This window comes from Montipora capricornis, chromosome 1 (genome assembly GCF_036669925.1).
Source record: "Montipora capricornis isolate CH-2021 chromosome 1, ASM3666992v2, whole genome shotgun sequence".
Lineage (NCBI taxonomy): Eukaryota > Metazoa > Cnidaria > Anthozoa > Scleractinia > Acroporidae > Montipora > Montipora capricornis.
In genome coordinates this window covers 23,595,189-23,611,249 of record NC_090883.1, presented here as the reverse complement: position 1 = coordinate 23,611,249, position 16,061 = coordinate 23,595,189, and the positions used below count along the sequence as shown (strand labels likewise).

The window sequence follows — 16,061 nt, the reverse complement described above, 5'->3', positions numbered from 1 at the left end:
GTCGGGGGCCTTACTTACTTACTTACTTACTTTATTTATTTATACACGGTAAAATCTTCAGTATATATTACAATAAAAAGTTTCATTACAACTACAATGTACACTGTTTTACAAGATTGCCATGTGGGAGCCCGATCGTCAATTATCACGCCTAGTGATTAATTTTAGCTTCTTTAACTTTTTAGTGATTAATTTAGCATCAATCTCAATGTTTACTTGATTGTCTGAGAATGAATTTAAACGTTGGTTTGACCCAATAACCATAAATTCGGTCTTCGCAACATTCAAGCTCAGTTTGTTGGAAATGAGCCATATAAGACTTCTTAACTCTGACTTTAAACCGTTCTCAAGATCAGTCAATGTGCTGGCAGCAAAGGTTATGTTAGTATCACCAGCAAACATCCTTGGGAAGGTCAACCTAAGGCAATTTGGCAGATGGTTAATGTAAACTAGGAATAAGAGTGGTCCTAGGTTGCTACCCTGTGGGATGCCACAAGAAACCGGTGCAACATTAGACAACTGGCCAGCAAGACTACATCTCTGACTTCGGCAGAAAAGATAAGATTCAAACCACTTAATACTGATTGTATCAGCACCATATAAATTACATGTATACAGAGCTTCTGTAAGACAATATTGTGATCAATGGTGTCGAAGGCCTTTTTAAGATCTATGAAAACTACACCGTTGACAAGGCCATTGTCAATATTAACCGACTAGCTGTTTGCAGCATCAACCAGGGCAGTAAGGGTACTGTGTAACGATCGAAATCCAGATTGACAGTGGCTTAGTAGGTTGTTAGCGTTACGATACTCACTAAGTTGATCACAAACACATTTTTCACTCATTTGGAAAGATACCAGTCTCGATTGAATTAGCAAAGATTAGTGTAAGAGATGGTGAAACTGTGCTGGCACCCATTTTTAATAGTTTATTTGGAATATTAGGGACCTTAAGCACGCGTGTTTTTGAGGTGCGGACGGCAACTGGAAGAGAATATTCCGCTTGCCAGGACAGTGGTGTCTCCCACATTTTTGTACTTATCATCTCTAATGGAGAAAAGATACTTAGTAATGTAAATATGGTTGCGTGAAGACAAGTTAAACAGGCCAACAGCTCACTTCAGGTTGCCGTCCGCGTCTCAAAAACGTGTGTGCTTAAGCTCCCTATCATCTAGTCCTGCCGACTTCCTCTCATTTAGTTTGGACAACAGCTTATAAACTTGATTCAGCGATGGTGCTTTCAATGAGAACGAGGTATCAGTTGGCGTGAGATATGTTTCAGGCTCTATATGAGATGCTGGAATTTCTGAGGGCAGCCTTTCACCAATGTTTGAAAAGTGCAGATTTAGTTCTTCAGCTAGTTCAAGGGGTTTAGTTGCAATTTGCTCGGCAATTTTAATTTCCGAAATATTCCCAGCCTTGTTTGATCGTCGCGACGACAGTTCATTGATTAAATACCACGTTTTTTTGGGATTTGACTTGCTGAGCTCCAGATTGTCAATGAAGTATTAACGTTTGGCTTTCTTAATTTGTTATTTGTCTGGTTCCAGGCTCGTTTGTGTTGATCCCATGTTGACTGTTTACGGTCCATCATGGCTTTCTTTTTTGAGAAATCTCTCTTGTGTATTTCACGGCGCAGACGATCAGTTATCCATAAGGCCTTTTTCTTGCCAACCCGTGTAGATTTAAGTGGGGAATGTTTAGCAAATCTTTCCACATGAACCACATATCACTTGGGTCGTTAAGTGTTTCAATATCAGACCACGCCTTTTGTTGTAGATCCCTTAGGTAGCTAGACTTATGGAAATTTTTCATGTGGCAAGTTTTTATTGTTTTAGCTCCTGAACACTCGCACTTGGCCTTATATGTCATGTAAATTAGAGCGTGGTCGCTAATTACAGGGGTGAACAGCACCATACATTGTACTTGGCAATTTTATCGGGTGAGTTCGTAATACAATGATCAATAAAATGTGCAGGTGTTCACAGCAACCCTTGTTGGTTCAGTGACTGTAGCTGGTTAAGTCAGTAAATATCGAAGATGTGTTGAAGTTTAATAGCGCAGGCTGTTGTTATGCCTGGCATGAGATCCACGTTAATATCTCACAGGAAAAAAACTCAGAATTTTCCGCGTCTATTTTCATCACTACCTCTTCAAAGTCATTGAAGACACTCACCGGAGAATCGGGAGGTCTATACCAAGTGCTAACTAAGAATGGTTTGGACAATTCGAGATTTTCAGAACTCAAGTCGTCACGGATTTTATAATTTAGATTACATCGCACATAGAAACAGACCCCACCTCCGTTACGCCCATTTCTCACACGATCTTTCCTTATCAGTTCATAACCCGGTAAGTATACCTCGCTGTCGTCAATAGTGAGGTCCAATTTTGTTACGTTAATGGAACGTAGATCAATTTTAGAATTGGACATGAAAACACGCAACTGTTCAATGTGGGCCTGGTACGAGTCTCATTCTTAAAGAGTTGCCGCTTGGTGTAACACAAACACCCCCATTGTTCACATTAGCAAATCTGTTCAGAAATATAATACTGCGCACAAAAACAAAATGTAAGAAGCTAGTCGTAGCTACAGGAATATTAATAATTATTGATCATTCATTTGGCATGTTAGCTGTGTCCCTTTAACTTTTAACGTGGTGCACCAATAGTGCAGAAGACCTCAATTTTTTTTACTTATCCCAACTAATGTTGATCAAGATTCATAATTACTGTTCCCTTGTGTTCAAAATGTCTTTAGCGCAGTAAAAACGTGTTTTTTTTATCCTGAAACCTTAAAAAACAAGCTTAAAATTGCTCAGAAAAAAATCGCATAATTTACATTATTTTTCGCATAATCAGTCTTTCTAATCGCACAATCTGCCCTGCAAATTTCGCATAATTTGCATTTTTTCATTGCACCCTATTAGAAGGCCTGATTATACGTGGTCATTTTAATTGCCCCTTAAATATCGCTTTGGATAAAAAAGGTGGCATTCAGATTCCTTGAAGGTATGTAATAAAATCCATTGAAGATATTCAAGATGAATTCAGTCTCCACGGCATTTGACCTGAGATCCGTCTGGGGCTGGATAAAATTTAACATAAGAACTAGCTCCATCACCATCACCACCTCAATGAAAGCAAGAAGAAGAATTAACTCAAAAGTAAGAAGACAGTTGTTTTCAACTCGAAAATCCGTGATTGAAGACCTTTTGAGCCTTGCTGACAGGGTGCGGCAATGTGGATCCACATAATACCCTATTAAATCCGCATCCGCATAATTACAATATTTTATGCATAAATCAGAAGAAATGTCTGATATTAGTGACAAAGCAGCTGCTTACCATCCTCACAAACAGAAAGGCCAAAAAGATTGGCTATTTTGAAACGCTTATTTTCCTGAACATTGAAGAAAACATGCCATTTCGTTCGCAAGATGAATGTTCGTGAGAAGTTTCCACACATTTTTCGGCAATCATTTGTAATCATCATTGGGACAATCATTGCGCTGAATTGTCCATGCATACGGCGAGAGCTACTGAAATTTAAATTGACCAATCAGAATTCAGCCAGTGGGAAAAACTGTGCTATCCGACATCATGTCAGCTATTCAAATGCCAGAAAACCATTATTTTAACAGATTTTGTGGCAACCTTTAAAAATGTCAACACACCTGGGTTGCCAGCGAGCGGTGATGCAAACGTCAGCTGTTGTGCCTCGGCTGTTAAGACAAATTCAGTCTGGTATTTTTAAATCAAGCGTAAGAAGACGTTAAAACTGGATTGATAATGTATTTATTTCTGTTAACTTTGCGAAAAAAGACTTTGATAGTGTCCTTTCGACAGAGCAGATCAACAACAACGTCGTTTACGCACAGAAATGCACCGTTTTTGTTTAAAGGGCAAGGATTGACAGGATAGCACAGTTTTGACTGCCACGCACACTGCGGGCCCGGGTTCCGTATAGACGGGTGTCACCAGTGATTTAACAAAACAAAATAGGAGCCTGCAATACATAACATGTATAAAAAACCGCTAAAAATCGTGAATGATCAATGGTATGGATCGTGACGTGGTCCAACCGCATTGCTATTTTGCAAAATATCTCTAACTTGAAACAAAAGTCATGATGAGAAACAAAATAATGTTTTATCGCCTTATTTATTTTAGCAAAAGTTGCAGCAAAATGCTAACTGCTAACTCTATTATTTAAACGATGAAAGCTGGTCGCAAATTGGCGACTCCTCCAGACAATTTTAATCGCAAAGGGGGAAAATGCGCGTACGCGTAACAGCCTGCTGTTAGCCTTAATACTGTTTTTTGTTATTTTATTAACTTTGCCAGTCAAGCTGGCAGAGCGCCACAACAGCTTGCGCCAATTACTGTGGCCCCCTTTTTTTACCCTCCCAACCATGATACACAACAGAAGACAGACCACAACACCGGGAACTACGTGCCCCACACTGTACATGTACATTCACATGGCTTTTCCCAGTTCTTTTTTACTGATAAGAAGTTATTTAACCCTTTGATGTCCAAACCGGCCGAAACCGGCCAGACTTAAGTATTTTATTCGTTCTAACGCCAGAGTATTTTACTCTGTCTAACGCCAGACAATTTTACTCGTCAATGGGGAACCCCTGGGAGTCAATGTCCCCATTAATTTGCATTTTTCCCAAGTAATTCTACATCATATTCTGATTTTACTGTTCTATGTATGAAAAATGAAAGTTAAATATACTTGGAAATGAGTGACATGAGTGGATTACACAATGTATTTTTTCCTGTAATCATCTACTGTACCAGGAGCTCTTGTCAGGTGATTCATGATATACCGGTAAATCACACGACAAAAATATTTTATGTTGAACTCCATGACTTGGTAAAGATTCCAATCCATGATGGAATCGAAAGCTTGTGTGCGTCTAAAATTCTATTATCAATTTTTGTACTACACCCAACTTGCCAGGACAAATAATTATTATTAAATTTAATACATGTAAGTTTTCATAATTACAATGGCTTTATACAAGTCATGTACAAGTAAGTGAGTACTGTAAATGTAATGTAAATTGTGTTCTTTTTAAGGTGAAAAAGGCCTGAGTAAGGTCTCTGGAAAGGCACTGCATTACAAGGGAGCACCCTTCCACCGCATAATTAAAGATTTTATGATTCAAGGAGGAGATTTCACCAAAGGTTGTACTATTCTACATGTATATGTAAATTTAATGACAGCTGTAGTCATGTTAGAGCCCTCTTGTTTTCCAATCTCAATCGCAAAGAACATTAACCCATTGGCTGGCCTGGGCTTGAGACTTAGTAGATTTTACTCATCAATGTGGGGTGATAAAAGATAAAAGATATTTGTCAAACTGGAGACCAATCTCGCTAATTAACGTAGACTTAAAAATAGGATCAAAAGCCATTGCCAAAAGATTGGAGAAGGTTCTTCCTTACGTAATCCATCACAATTGCGCAGATGTTAAAGGTAGAATGATTTTTGATGCTGTTACAACCATAGAGGACGTTATGGATTTCACGGAAAAGTATCATATTCATGGAAGATTGATCTTGTGTAGACTTAAATTCAGAAAGCGTTTGATACTTTAAGTAGGGAATTCTTGTTTCGCACTTTATCTGCAATCGGCTTTTGTTCTTCGTTTATTCAATTGGTTTATACTTGCACAATAAAATTTCCAGTCGTGTCCTAAGCAAGGATTACTCGACCTCGTCGTTTCCTGTCGAGCGGAGAGTCAGGCAAGGCAATCCCCTATCAGCCTATCTACTTGTTATGGTTTTAGAAATTTTGTGTATTAGCATACGTGGTAATAAAGACATTCAGGGTATTCCGGTGGATAACGAGGAGATTAAACTCGGACTATTTGCAGATGATCTGACTGGCTTTGTAAGGAACAACCATTCTTTGACACAGTTTTTAGATATTGAAGAACGTTTCGGAAAATGTTCTGGACTGAAGGTGAACTAAGAAAAGACAGAGATGTTGTTACTAGGTAATCGTGCCCAAACTACAGCATCAAATTGTGTCAAGTCCCAGAGCAATACTGTGTTTAAAAAATCCGTCAAGATACTTGGAGTGCGTTTTATATACAATAAACGATTAAAAAAAAAGCTGAATTTTGAGGAACTAATTAACGCTATGAAACAAAAGCTGTGAATTTGGAGATGGCGAGACCTTACCATTATTGGCAGAATCCAAATTGTCAAAACGTTCATTATCCCGATTTTTCTCTATCGAGCCAGCTTGTTATGCTTTGACAAGGAATTTTTGAAGAATTCTATTACGATAATTTAAGATTTTATCCGGAAAGATAAAGTTAAGCGTTCTGCGATTACTTGTATAAATGACATCGAAAATGGGGGGCTCAAAGCGCCGCATTTGGAAACTATAATTGAAACTCAGAAAATACTTTGTTGCAAGAAACTCGCAAATGATCAGGCAGCCAGTTGGAAAACTATTTTATTAAATTACTTACAGCCAGTTGGAGGTAAAATGATTTTATGTTGTAATTTTGACATTAAAAAACTACCTATAAGGTTACCGACATTCTATGAAGAATGTTTGAATTGCTTTGCTAAGTGTTCAGCAGCAAGTTATGATTGTATTCAAACGTCTCACACAGTCGAATCAGCCTTATTTTATGGAACAATAAATTTAGTTGCATTGATGGAAAATCCTTTTATTTTAAGACGTTGCAAGAAAAAGGTATTCTTTAACTTGGGGACTTACTAGACGAAAATAATGATTTTATTGTTAAAAGTAAGTTAAGAGAGCTTAATATCTCACCACTGGAAGCGTTTAGGCTTATGTCTGTGATCGACGCCATTCCTTTTGAATGGCGTGAAAAACTCAAAACATCTGCTTGCGGTATTTGCAACGAACCATTTGTTATACAGGATCAGTGCAAACTGATTTTAAACAGCGAAATAGTTCAAATAAAGTCTGTCGTGTCTAAGACTATTAACAAAGAGCTTCGAAGTAGAGTAATCACTCCGCCGACTGCTCAGTTAAGGTTTAATCATCAATTTCCAGGTGACATCTTGGATTGGAAAAAAATATAATTATAGCCTGCCTTTTCGTGTCACTTCTTACACGAAATTACATGAATTTCAGTAAAAGTCCTGAATAAGTGTCTAACCACAAATGTATTTCTTCATAAGATTGGCATTTACAATGTATCTATCTCCGGCGTGTTCTTTTTGTGGAGATGCGGACGAGACCCTTGAGCACATTCTTGTATATTGTAACTATTCCGAGAGCTTCTGGACAGAAGTCATTAAATGGCTTGGTGATCAAGGTGTTAAGATTCAAAGGCTCTCACTTAAAGATTTATTGTTTGGGATCTTCTCTTGCGAAGGTGAATTATATGTAAACCATATCTTGTTGTTAGCGAGACAATATCTGTACTCTTGTAGATACAACAAAAAGTTACCCCGTATTAGGGTACTGGTATTTATCGCAAAAATTAACATAGCATATCAACTTGAGACAATGATTGCCAAGTCAAACGTTGATCGACTCCCTGCTGTCCACTACTCGAAGTGGGGCAAATATGTAAATATTCTATCAGTCTGATATTCTTGTACCTTTATGTATTGTTCTTAGTCTAATGCGATACTCTTGAGGCTTAGGAAAGCGGTGTATGTGTGTGCGTGCGTGTGTGTGTGTCATAAGTATAGTATGCATTAAATGAGACTTATGTGGTTTAATGTAAGGTTCTCTGTGCAGTAGATGTAATTAATATGAAAACAAATAAACAGTATTAAAATACAAAAAAAAAATCAATGTGGGGTGGTTCAGTAGTCAGTGATTTAACAACCTCTGCCTTCACTCTGTATATCCCTCTTAACTGATTGACTCATGGGAGTAAGACAATAGATTTTACCCTCGACTGGCTAATGCAGACAATTTTACTCATAAATGGCGTGTGGTCCAGGAGTCAATGGGTTAAATAGAGCGGTTTTCAAACAAGTGTCGTGAAACCAAAAACCAAAACCAAAGTAATTAATTTGGCCAATCAAAAAGGACAGAGACAATCCAGTAAACCAATCAAAACTCGAAGTAATTACACGTAGTCGACACAAAGCTCGGGAAAATGTGCACACACGAGGCACGATTGGTTTTGGTTTCACGTCCGATTGGTTGAAAAAGTGGGGCAAGAACTTTGAACCAATCCCTGAGTGAAGTAATGCAAAACCAAAGTAATTCGCAAATCACTTTCCACACTCAACTGAAAACCGCTCTATCAATGATATTATTAATAACAATAACAATAACAATAACAATGACAATAACAACAATAATATCTCACACTACAAAATGACTCAATTCTGATTGGATGAGAGCATGAGTACAACCAATTATTTATTTTTACCCCAAATTGTTCTCTGCAGAGTGCTAATTACTCTGACTTACAACTAGAGTAGTATATAAAGTGTATTTTTGACACAAACAACAGTAAAGTTTGAAACCACAAGAAGTGATGATAGCAAATTGTACAAACAAGAGAACTCAAACAATGGCGGCTGTATGTGTGTAGATGTCTAGTAGTTCATGGACCAAATTAGGAACAGATGAGGAAGAAATAATACTTTTGACGGTTGGATTGCAGAACGTGAACCTGTGGTTATGCAAATATATTTTAATATCATATATATATAATTTTTTTTTCCTCTTTGTTTCTTTTTCTTTGTCCTTTCAATTTTTAACTAAGATTTATGCAGCTACATGTATAATAATGTACAGTATACTCATCTTACATGTGCATAATGACAGCAATAATGACAGTCTTGAAGAATTACCTTTCTATGATCTACGTGACAGAGAATTTAATTTTGTCATTGGATCATATCAAACTGAGCCGCACATACATGTAGACATAGATCTTTACAATATAATACCTAATCCTGACAAGTCTGATAAAACTGACCCAGATCTGATGTTTACCTTTCTGAAATCTGACTATTGCACAATTTCTAAAATGAACAATGTTTTAAATAATGCTTGAGCCAAAGCCTTCTCAATGCTACACTGCAATATACGAAGCTTAGCAAAGAACAATCATGCCCTTGGTAGATGAAATATTGTGTTCTTTGGATAAAAGGCCAGATATTCTAGTACTTACGGAAACTAAGCTGAACGTAAATTCTACAACTAATATAGACCTCCCTACATGTAATTATAATTTCTATCATTATACTGATTCACCCACCCCTGTGGGGGGTGCCACAATTAAGCGGACTCTATAATCCATAGTGAGACGAGATATAACACTAAAAGTGTTGCTTGCTGAAACATCCTGAGCCAAGATTGATCCATGTAATGGGAAAAAACGCATCTTAGTTGGTTGTATATATAAACACCCATCTGCTAGGATTAATGAGTTTAAGGTATGCCTTGAAGAGACCATCAAAAGGTATAGAGATAAATATGAAATTGATACATTTTGTATCTTAGGTGATATGAATCTTGATTTTCTCAAGTACACTTGTCATTCGCAAACTGAAGATTATCTAAATAAAAATTATGCTTTACTCAAACAGTTTTCTGCCTGTAATTACTAAACCTACAAGAATTACTGCTCGTACTGTGACACTTATTGACCATCTATACACTAATACCACTGCGGATATAACTTCTGGTATTGGGCTCATGGATATCCCTGATCACCTGCCTATATTTTGTATTATAGGTGTGTCTGTAAATCACTCAAGGAACAAAAGCCAATTAAGGGATTATACTCACTTTAGTGAAGAATTATATAGGCAAGATATTAGTGCAATTGATTGGAATGCTGTTGTTAGTGAGAACACCATTATTAATGATATGACGAATAGTATAACTGGGGCTTTGAAAGTTGTCATTGATAAGCACGTGCCAACAAGAACAGCATTAAGAAATGAACAAAAGCAGCTAAGAAAGCCATGGATAACAAAAATGCAATACTCAAATCGATTAAAAACAAACAAATTATATACGTACACAATGCACTTTCTCTCAAATGATCCAGCTAAGATAACGGAGTATAAAAACTTTTCAAATAAACTCAATCAGGTAAAGGCAGCTAGTAAAAAAACCTATTAAGCCATGGAAGTTCTAGTACTTCTAATTTATAATAAACTGTATACCTTCCTTGAAAAACATAATATACTTTACAAATATCAAATTGGTTTTAGAAAGGGCTTCTCAACTGAACAGGCTATCCTAGAAATTACTGACAGTCAACATTGCCATTGATAATAAGCAAATCACATGCGGCATTTTTCTAGACCTCTCAAAGGCATTTGATACTGTTAACCATAACATTTTGCTTTCTAGCAATAGCCTTTACGCCTATGGAATCCGAGGAATACCATATACTGTAATTGGTTTGAAAACTACTTGCACCAGCATACACAGTATGTTAAAATTGGAGACATTAGATCAAGTACAGAATCAATAGTTTCAAGGTTCTACCTTAGGGCCTAGAGCTGTTATTTCTGCTTTATGTTAATGTACAACAACTAGATATGGTCAATCAACATTTCAATTCTAGCTCAGCATCAAAAATCTGGGAGTCAGTTTCTATCAGCCTAAAAAAATTACCTTATAATTCCTTTAAAAAACAATACAAACCGCATCTTTTACTTACACAAAATAATTAAAAAAACTGAATTATAATTTTTGATCAGCGCAATAATTTCTTATTACTTATTTTTCTGTGATGTAAGCACGTCTATATATCCATATAATAATTACTAGATGTAATCATATGTATTTTAAAACAATGTGTGTATGTTAATGATTGAAACAATTAGATATATTTATTATTTAATGCATGTTAATTTTTGTTTAATGCCGCATTTATCTTTAATATGGTGGTAGCCAGCTCGAAAGCCAATGGCTACTCTGGCTACCAGGCACCTCCTATCTTTTTGATTTTTTTTTTTGCTTTTATGTATTATATTTATTCTCTAGTAAGTGCTAATATAGTATTGACTATCTTATAATAGATGTAAATAGTGCATAATAAATTGGATTGAAATGGAATTGATTAACATTAATTTGTTGTTTCCCTGAGGATTGAGACAAAATTTTCCATAAGTTCATGTATTGTTTTTAAACGGATATGTAGTTACATGTACATTTGTATGTAAACAAAAAATGGTACTGTGACAATCATCTTGTACTATACAGAATTAAGGAATTATTAATTTATTATTTATGTGGCTACAATTACAGTACTTACTGTATGATGTCTCGGAAGTTATCAAAAAGAATCATTGTTGTCCAAGTTTAAGAACTTTCAAAACAAAGTCATCACTTGTACATATAAATTTTAAATTCTGGAATTCCCAGTATTACTACATGTAACTACTACGGTGGCCTCATGGTTGACTCCCGATCGAGTGGTTCGGGTTCGGGCCCTGACCGGGGACATTGTGTTATGTTCTTGGGCAAGACACTTTACTCTCACAGTGCCTCTCTCCACCCAGGTTCAAAAAGGGGTATCAGCGAATTTTAATGCCAGGGGTAACCCTGTGCTGGACTGGCATCCATCCAGGGGTGTGTCGAAATACTCCTAGTTGCTTCATGCTACAGAAACCGGATAAGCTCCGGCCTAATGGGCCATTTGGCTCGTAATCAGACTTTACCTTTACCACTACATGTAACTAATTGATTGATTAATTAATTAGATTTTGACGTGATGTCATAATAGCAGTGTTGGTGTCCCAAATTAAAATGAAGAAAGAGGAGAATCTTAATGGTGTATTCTTTGATTGACCTTATTCTGGAATGGGAATATAATATTATGGAATAGAAGTTAGAAATCCTTTGTTTTTACGGAGACACCTGCTAAAATACTATTTTAAACATGTCTTTATTATCCTTGTTGCTTCAAAACTCCAGACATACCAGTATTGCATTAAATCATTTTTATTTTGTTTTGGTAAGAAAACATGGTAATTGATCACCCAAGTACAGTAAAAACGATCTGTAAACACCTACATGTATGTTCAATAATTCTGTTACAGGTAATGGAACTGGCGGTGAGTCTATTTATGGAGGATCATTTAATGGTCAGTACAAGAAAATCTCATGGTCATATTATTACAATGTACATAATTTATGTATTAAGAATATTATTATTTAATGGTGACCTATTATGTTTAATACTAATACATTTAATATTAACATAATAATATTACATGTATATAATGTGATTATTACAGTGCTAATGAATTTGTTTTTTCACAAATCGCCTTCTCTTCTTCAGTACATCTTATGCGAGGATCTGTACTGTACATCTAACTTACTGTCCTGTTAATTTATTATTATAATATGTCATCTTGGCTCTGCACCCATGCAGTCAAATGTACATGTACCTAATAACAGCTTTGGTGGCAATTTTCTCTATATTTGTTGTCACAAAACAAACTAAATTTTGAACTTTTGAATAAAGTACTGACTACACGTACCTCCATCTTTGGTTTCAATACCAGTAATATTTAACCATTATTCTACGAAGGTGCACTGGATATAAAGTGATAGATAACCAACAATGCTGGTAGCGCCGAGTTGGTTATAATTATTTTATATCCAGCAAGACCATACCCTGGATTCCAGAGGTTATTTTCTCGCTATGAAAAGAGCGAAAAAGAGAGAGTCGCGAAGCGGCGAGAAAAACCTCTGGTACAGGCTGTTAACCCTTCTGAACATGCCGCCCCAATCAACGTTGCGCTTTCCACTACCAGAGTCAATTTTTGACCCTGGAGATTTCATTAGCTTTCATTGGTCGATCAAGAAACCGTTTTTATAAGGATTGCCATTGGTTAATGTCACTGTTCCTTGGTATTAACATAGTTAGCTTTTAACGCATAACGTAAGGCGCAATAGAACGAGACAACAGACGTATTGGCGTTTTTTGAGGGGAACACTGCCTTGCGACTGGTTAGCCTATGCGACTTCCGGATAGCGTGATATAGAACAACCTCACTTATCTCCCCAGCACTACGAGCTGATTGGTAAACAGCACGTGCAGGATCGGACAATAATATTGGTTAGCGAGCAATGTACAAAGGCAAACGAGCCAACAAGCTTGGGGGAAGTCGCTGCGCAGACTTAACCGCACCTCGCAGGAGTGAGCCAATTTTTTTTTTTTTTTTTTTAAGGCAAGGCTATAAACCCAACCCATCCCCAATGGGTGGGTGGGTGGGGGAAAAAACTTTAACAAATGCCAACAGCTAGTTGGTTTACTATAGAAGACAAACTGCCAAGTGAACCTTGGACGGCTAACTGAGGCTTTTATAGCTAGACTCTGTCTATTAAAGTAGCCAGTTGTACAGCTTCTACTATGATCAGGTAGGTATTACACTTGCTCTTTAACATTTATGAATGAGGCCTTAACAGATTTGGCCAATGCAGGTGTTCGTTATAAACTGAGATCTAGGAAGAAAGTCTGTATGTCCTCATTTTATTTACAACAAGACCATTGATTTTATGACCTTGGACGACCGACTACAAAGAACACGAAGATAACTAACGCGACATGAATAGCCCCTTTTAGTATGGTCACGTTCCATTAACCGTGTTTTACTGATGGGGCAGTAAAATCTCATTTAAGTCGAGGGGGACCATCAAAGCGGTTTTTCACTGGTGTACACAAGAAGACTATGAACGTGACAGTAGCGATCGTGACAAGATAATCACAAATTCATGGCGGGCAGATTGAGGTTAATTTGTCTCTAATGCTTGATGAATGTTTGCTGTTGGGTGGCCTTAAAGGGGCGTAATCGAACAAGCACGCTTTGATTTTGTTTGGGAATTTGGCGAAGGTACTGGTGTGAGCTTCTGACATCTTTACACCTCAATGCCTCGAGTCATATTGAAACTGCTCCACGGACTCCACGTAAAGTTCTTTAAATTTTTTCAGTTCTAATTCCAGAACTTGAATGCAATTTTCTTACTTCTCCAATTCACGTTTGCATTTTTAACAAATAATGGTTGCGTGAAACACTTCGACAAAAAGCTCAGAAACGATGTATTGCACAGACTTGAGAACTGGTGAGGTGATTTATGAATTTGTTTCCTACAACATTCCAAGTTGTTGGTGACAACGATCTATTCACTCGACCGTGAGAATTTCGCAGTAGAGTGACCGGTAAACATTGCACAAATATTTTTATCACGTGGATAAAACCGGTTTGCCCAAGTTTCTAAAACACGCTCTTACTCTGGAAGTCAATAAGTTGGTTTGCATGGAAGTGAGGTTTTTAACGGCCTGTACCAGAGGTTTTTCTCACCGCTTCGCGACTCTCTCTTTTGTCGCTCTTTTCATAGCGAGAAAATAACCTCTGGAATCCAGGGTAGCAAGACCAAGTACATGTAGAATAATTATTTTATTGAAACTTCCAGGATCAACAAATCTTTCATGATTATATTCCGGTCCAAAAGGGCATTTGTCTGCCATTTTTTTCTGAGAGCTGCAAAAATGTACAGTAGGTATATGAACTGATTATAGCCTGTGTTCGGCAAGCCAATGAAAATGCTGGAAATATCTGTAGTTCAGTTTTTATTATTAATTAAGTGCCTTCAAGTGCCACTACGACGAGAAGTTTTGGTTTCCTTTTCGAATTTTTTCAACGTCAATTAAGTCAATATGTTCAAAATAGTACAATGCATTTAAATTTGGAACGATAGAAGCGAGATAAGTCGGGAAGTAGCCAGCCAAAAACCGCTAAAAATCTGTCCGCCGTTACTCGGACGGCATTGGAGAAGCCTGCGATATTTTGTAAGCGGCCTTCACGCAAGACTTAGCATGTGACGTCATACGCGCATCGCTTCGTGGGCATTTGACAAAGCGAACAAGTCGATCAAGGAGTAATGTATATAATATCAGCAAAAAGCAACTCGGCAATCTCTCACATCTCATAGACGGCATGGGAAATTAGCCACGTTTATTTTGAGCGTTGCGCATATGACGTCAGACCCCAGGCGATCCAGCTAGACCCAACCCTTTTCCTTGCTCATGGTCATTTGCAGTTCGAGTAATGGCGGACTACGAAAACCGAAAAACTACATTTGAATAATCATACTTTCTGTGGGAATTTTGAGATAAAAATTGGCATGATACCTATTTAGTAAGTCTATTTTCAAAATCTAAAGAAAAAAGGACATGCAAAATTTTCATCGTAGTGGCACTTTCAGTACTTGTTCAAGAATTCACAAAGGTAATCTTGGGGTAACTTGCCCGTAAACTTATGAATCTGATACTTTTATCCTCTGATTCTCACAGATGAAGGTTTTTAAATAGAACACGTTCAGCCAATGTTTTTGTCAATGGCAAATAGAGGTCCCAACACCAATGGCTCTCAGTTTTTCATGTAAGTTTTTAATACTGTAGTTTTTGTAATGTGATAATACTGTACATGAAACTGTTGTTAACCCTTTTTAATAGGCCTGAGGGGGGCCCATTGACGAGTAAAAATAGAATTGTCTGGCAGAAGAGTAAAATCAAAGGCTTCATGGGTACATCATACAGTAATTTTAAGTGAACCTGGACGGTGTTAAGCCTTTAAGGCCCCAGGGGTCCCCCGTTGACAAGTAAAAATCTTTTCATCGTCTAGCGTTAGATAGAGTAAAGCCTTTTGAGTGGCCACTGAGAGTAAAAGGGTTAAAAGCTGAGGCACATTTAAATTTTGTCTTGACAAAAAATGGTGAAAACATTACTGCGGATGACGTACATGTAAAAAAAAGGCTCTTTTGCCTATTTTGTCTTTCTCTTACAGTGCAACGCGCCTTGCTGTGGCCACCTAACAAAGTTTTTTACAATTAAATTGTATCCCAATTAGGATGTGTGAATTTGATTGACAGTCACGCCTCCTTGCAAAGTTCGCCCAGTTGTAAGTTGAACACCCTTGCATGGGTTGTTGGGTTGACGTATTTACACGTAATTGTCGAATGAGAAATGTGTTGGGTGGCCACGGTAAGGCGCGTTGCACTGTAAATGTTGAATTTGCTATTTTTGCAGTTACAAATTATCAATGCTTGTTACTGTAA

At 37.2% G+C, this 16,061-nt stretch overlaps 2 protein-coding genes across 2 annotated transcripts in view; both read left to right on the top strand.

Annotated features, from left to right (window-relative positions):
• LOC138060541 (peptidyl-prolyl cis-trans isomerase G-like) overlaps positions 1-5,490 on the top strand; it is a 45,428-nt gene extending 39,938 nt beyond the window's left edge. Inside the window, exon 7 of the mRNA XM_068906350.1 lies at positions 5,093-5,490. Coding sequence (XP_068762451.1) covers positions 5,093-5,361 — 269 coding nt within the window. The 3' untranslated portion in view covers positions 5,362-5,490. The remainder of the gene's footprint in view (positions 1-5,092) is intronic.
• A 5,530-nt stretch (positions 5,491-11,020) lies between these two features.
• LOC138028233 (peptidyl-prolyl cis-trans isomerase G-like) overlaps positions 11,021-16,061 on the top strand; it is a 20,848-nt gene continuing 15,807 nt past the window's right edge. The window contains exons 1-2 of the mRNA XM_068875730.1: positions 11,021-12,082; positions 15,298-15,385. Coding sequence (XP_068731831.1) covers positions 15,330-15,385 — 56 coding nt within the window. The 5' untranslated portion in view covers positions 11,021-12,082; positions 15,298-15,329. The remainder of the gene's footprint in view (positions 12,083-15,297; positions 15,386-16,061) is intronic.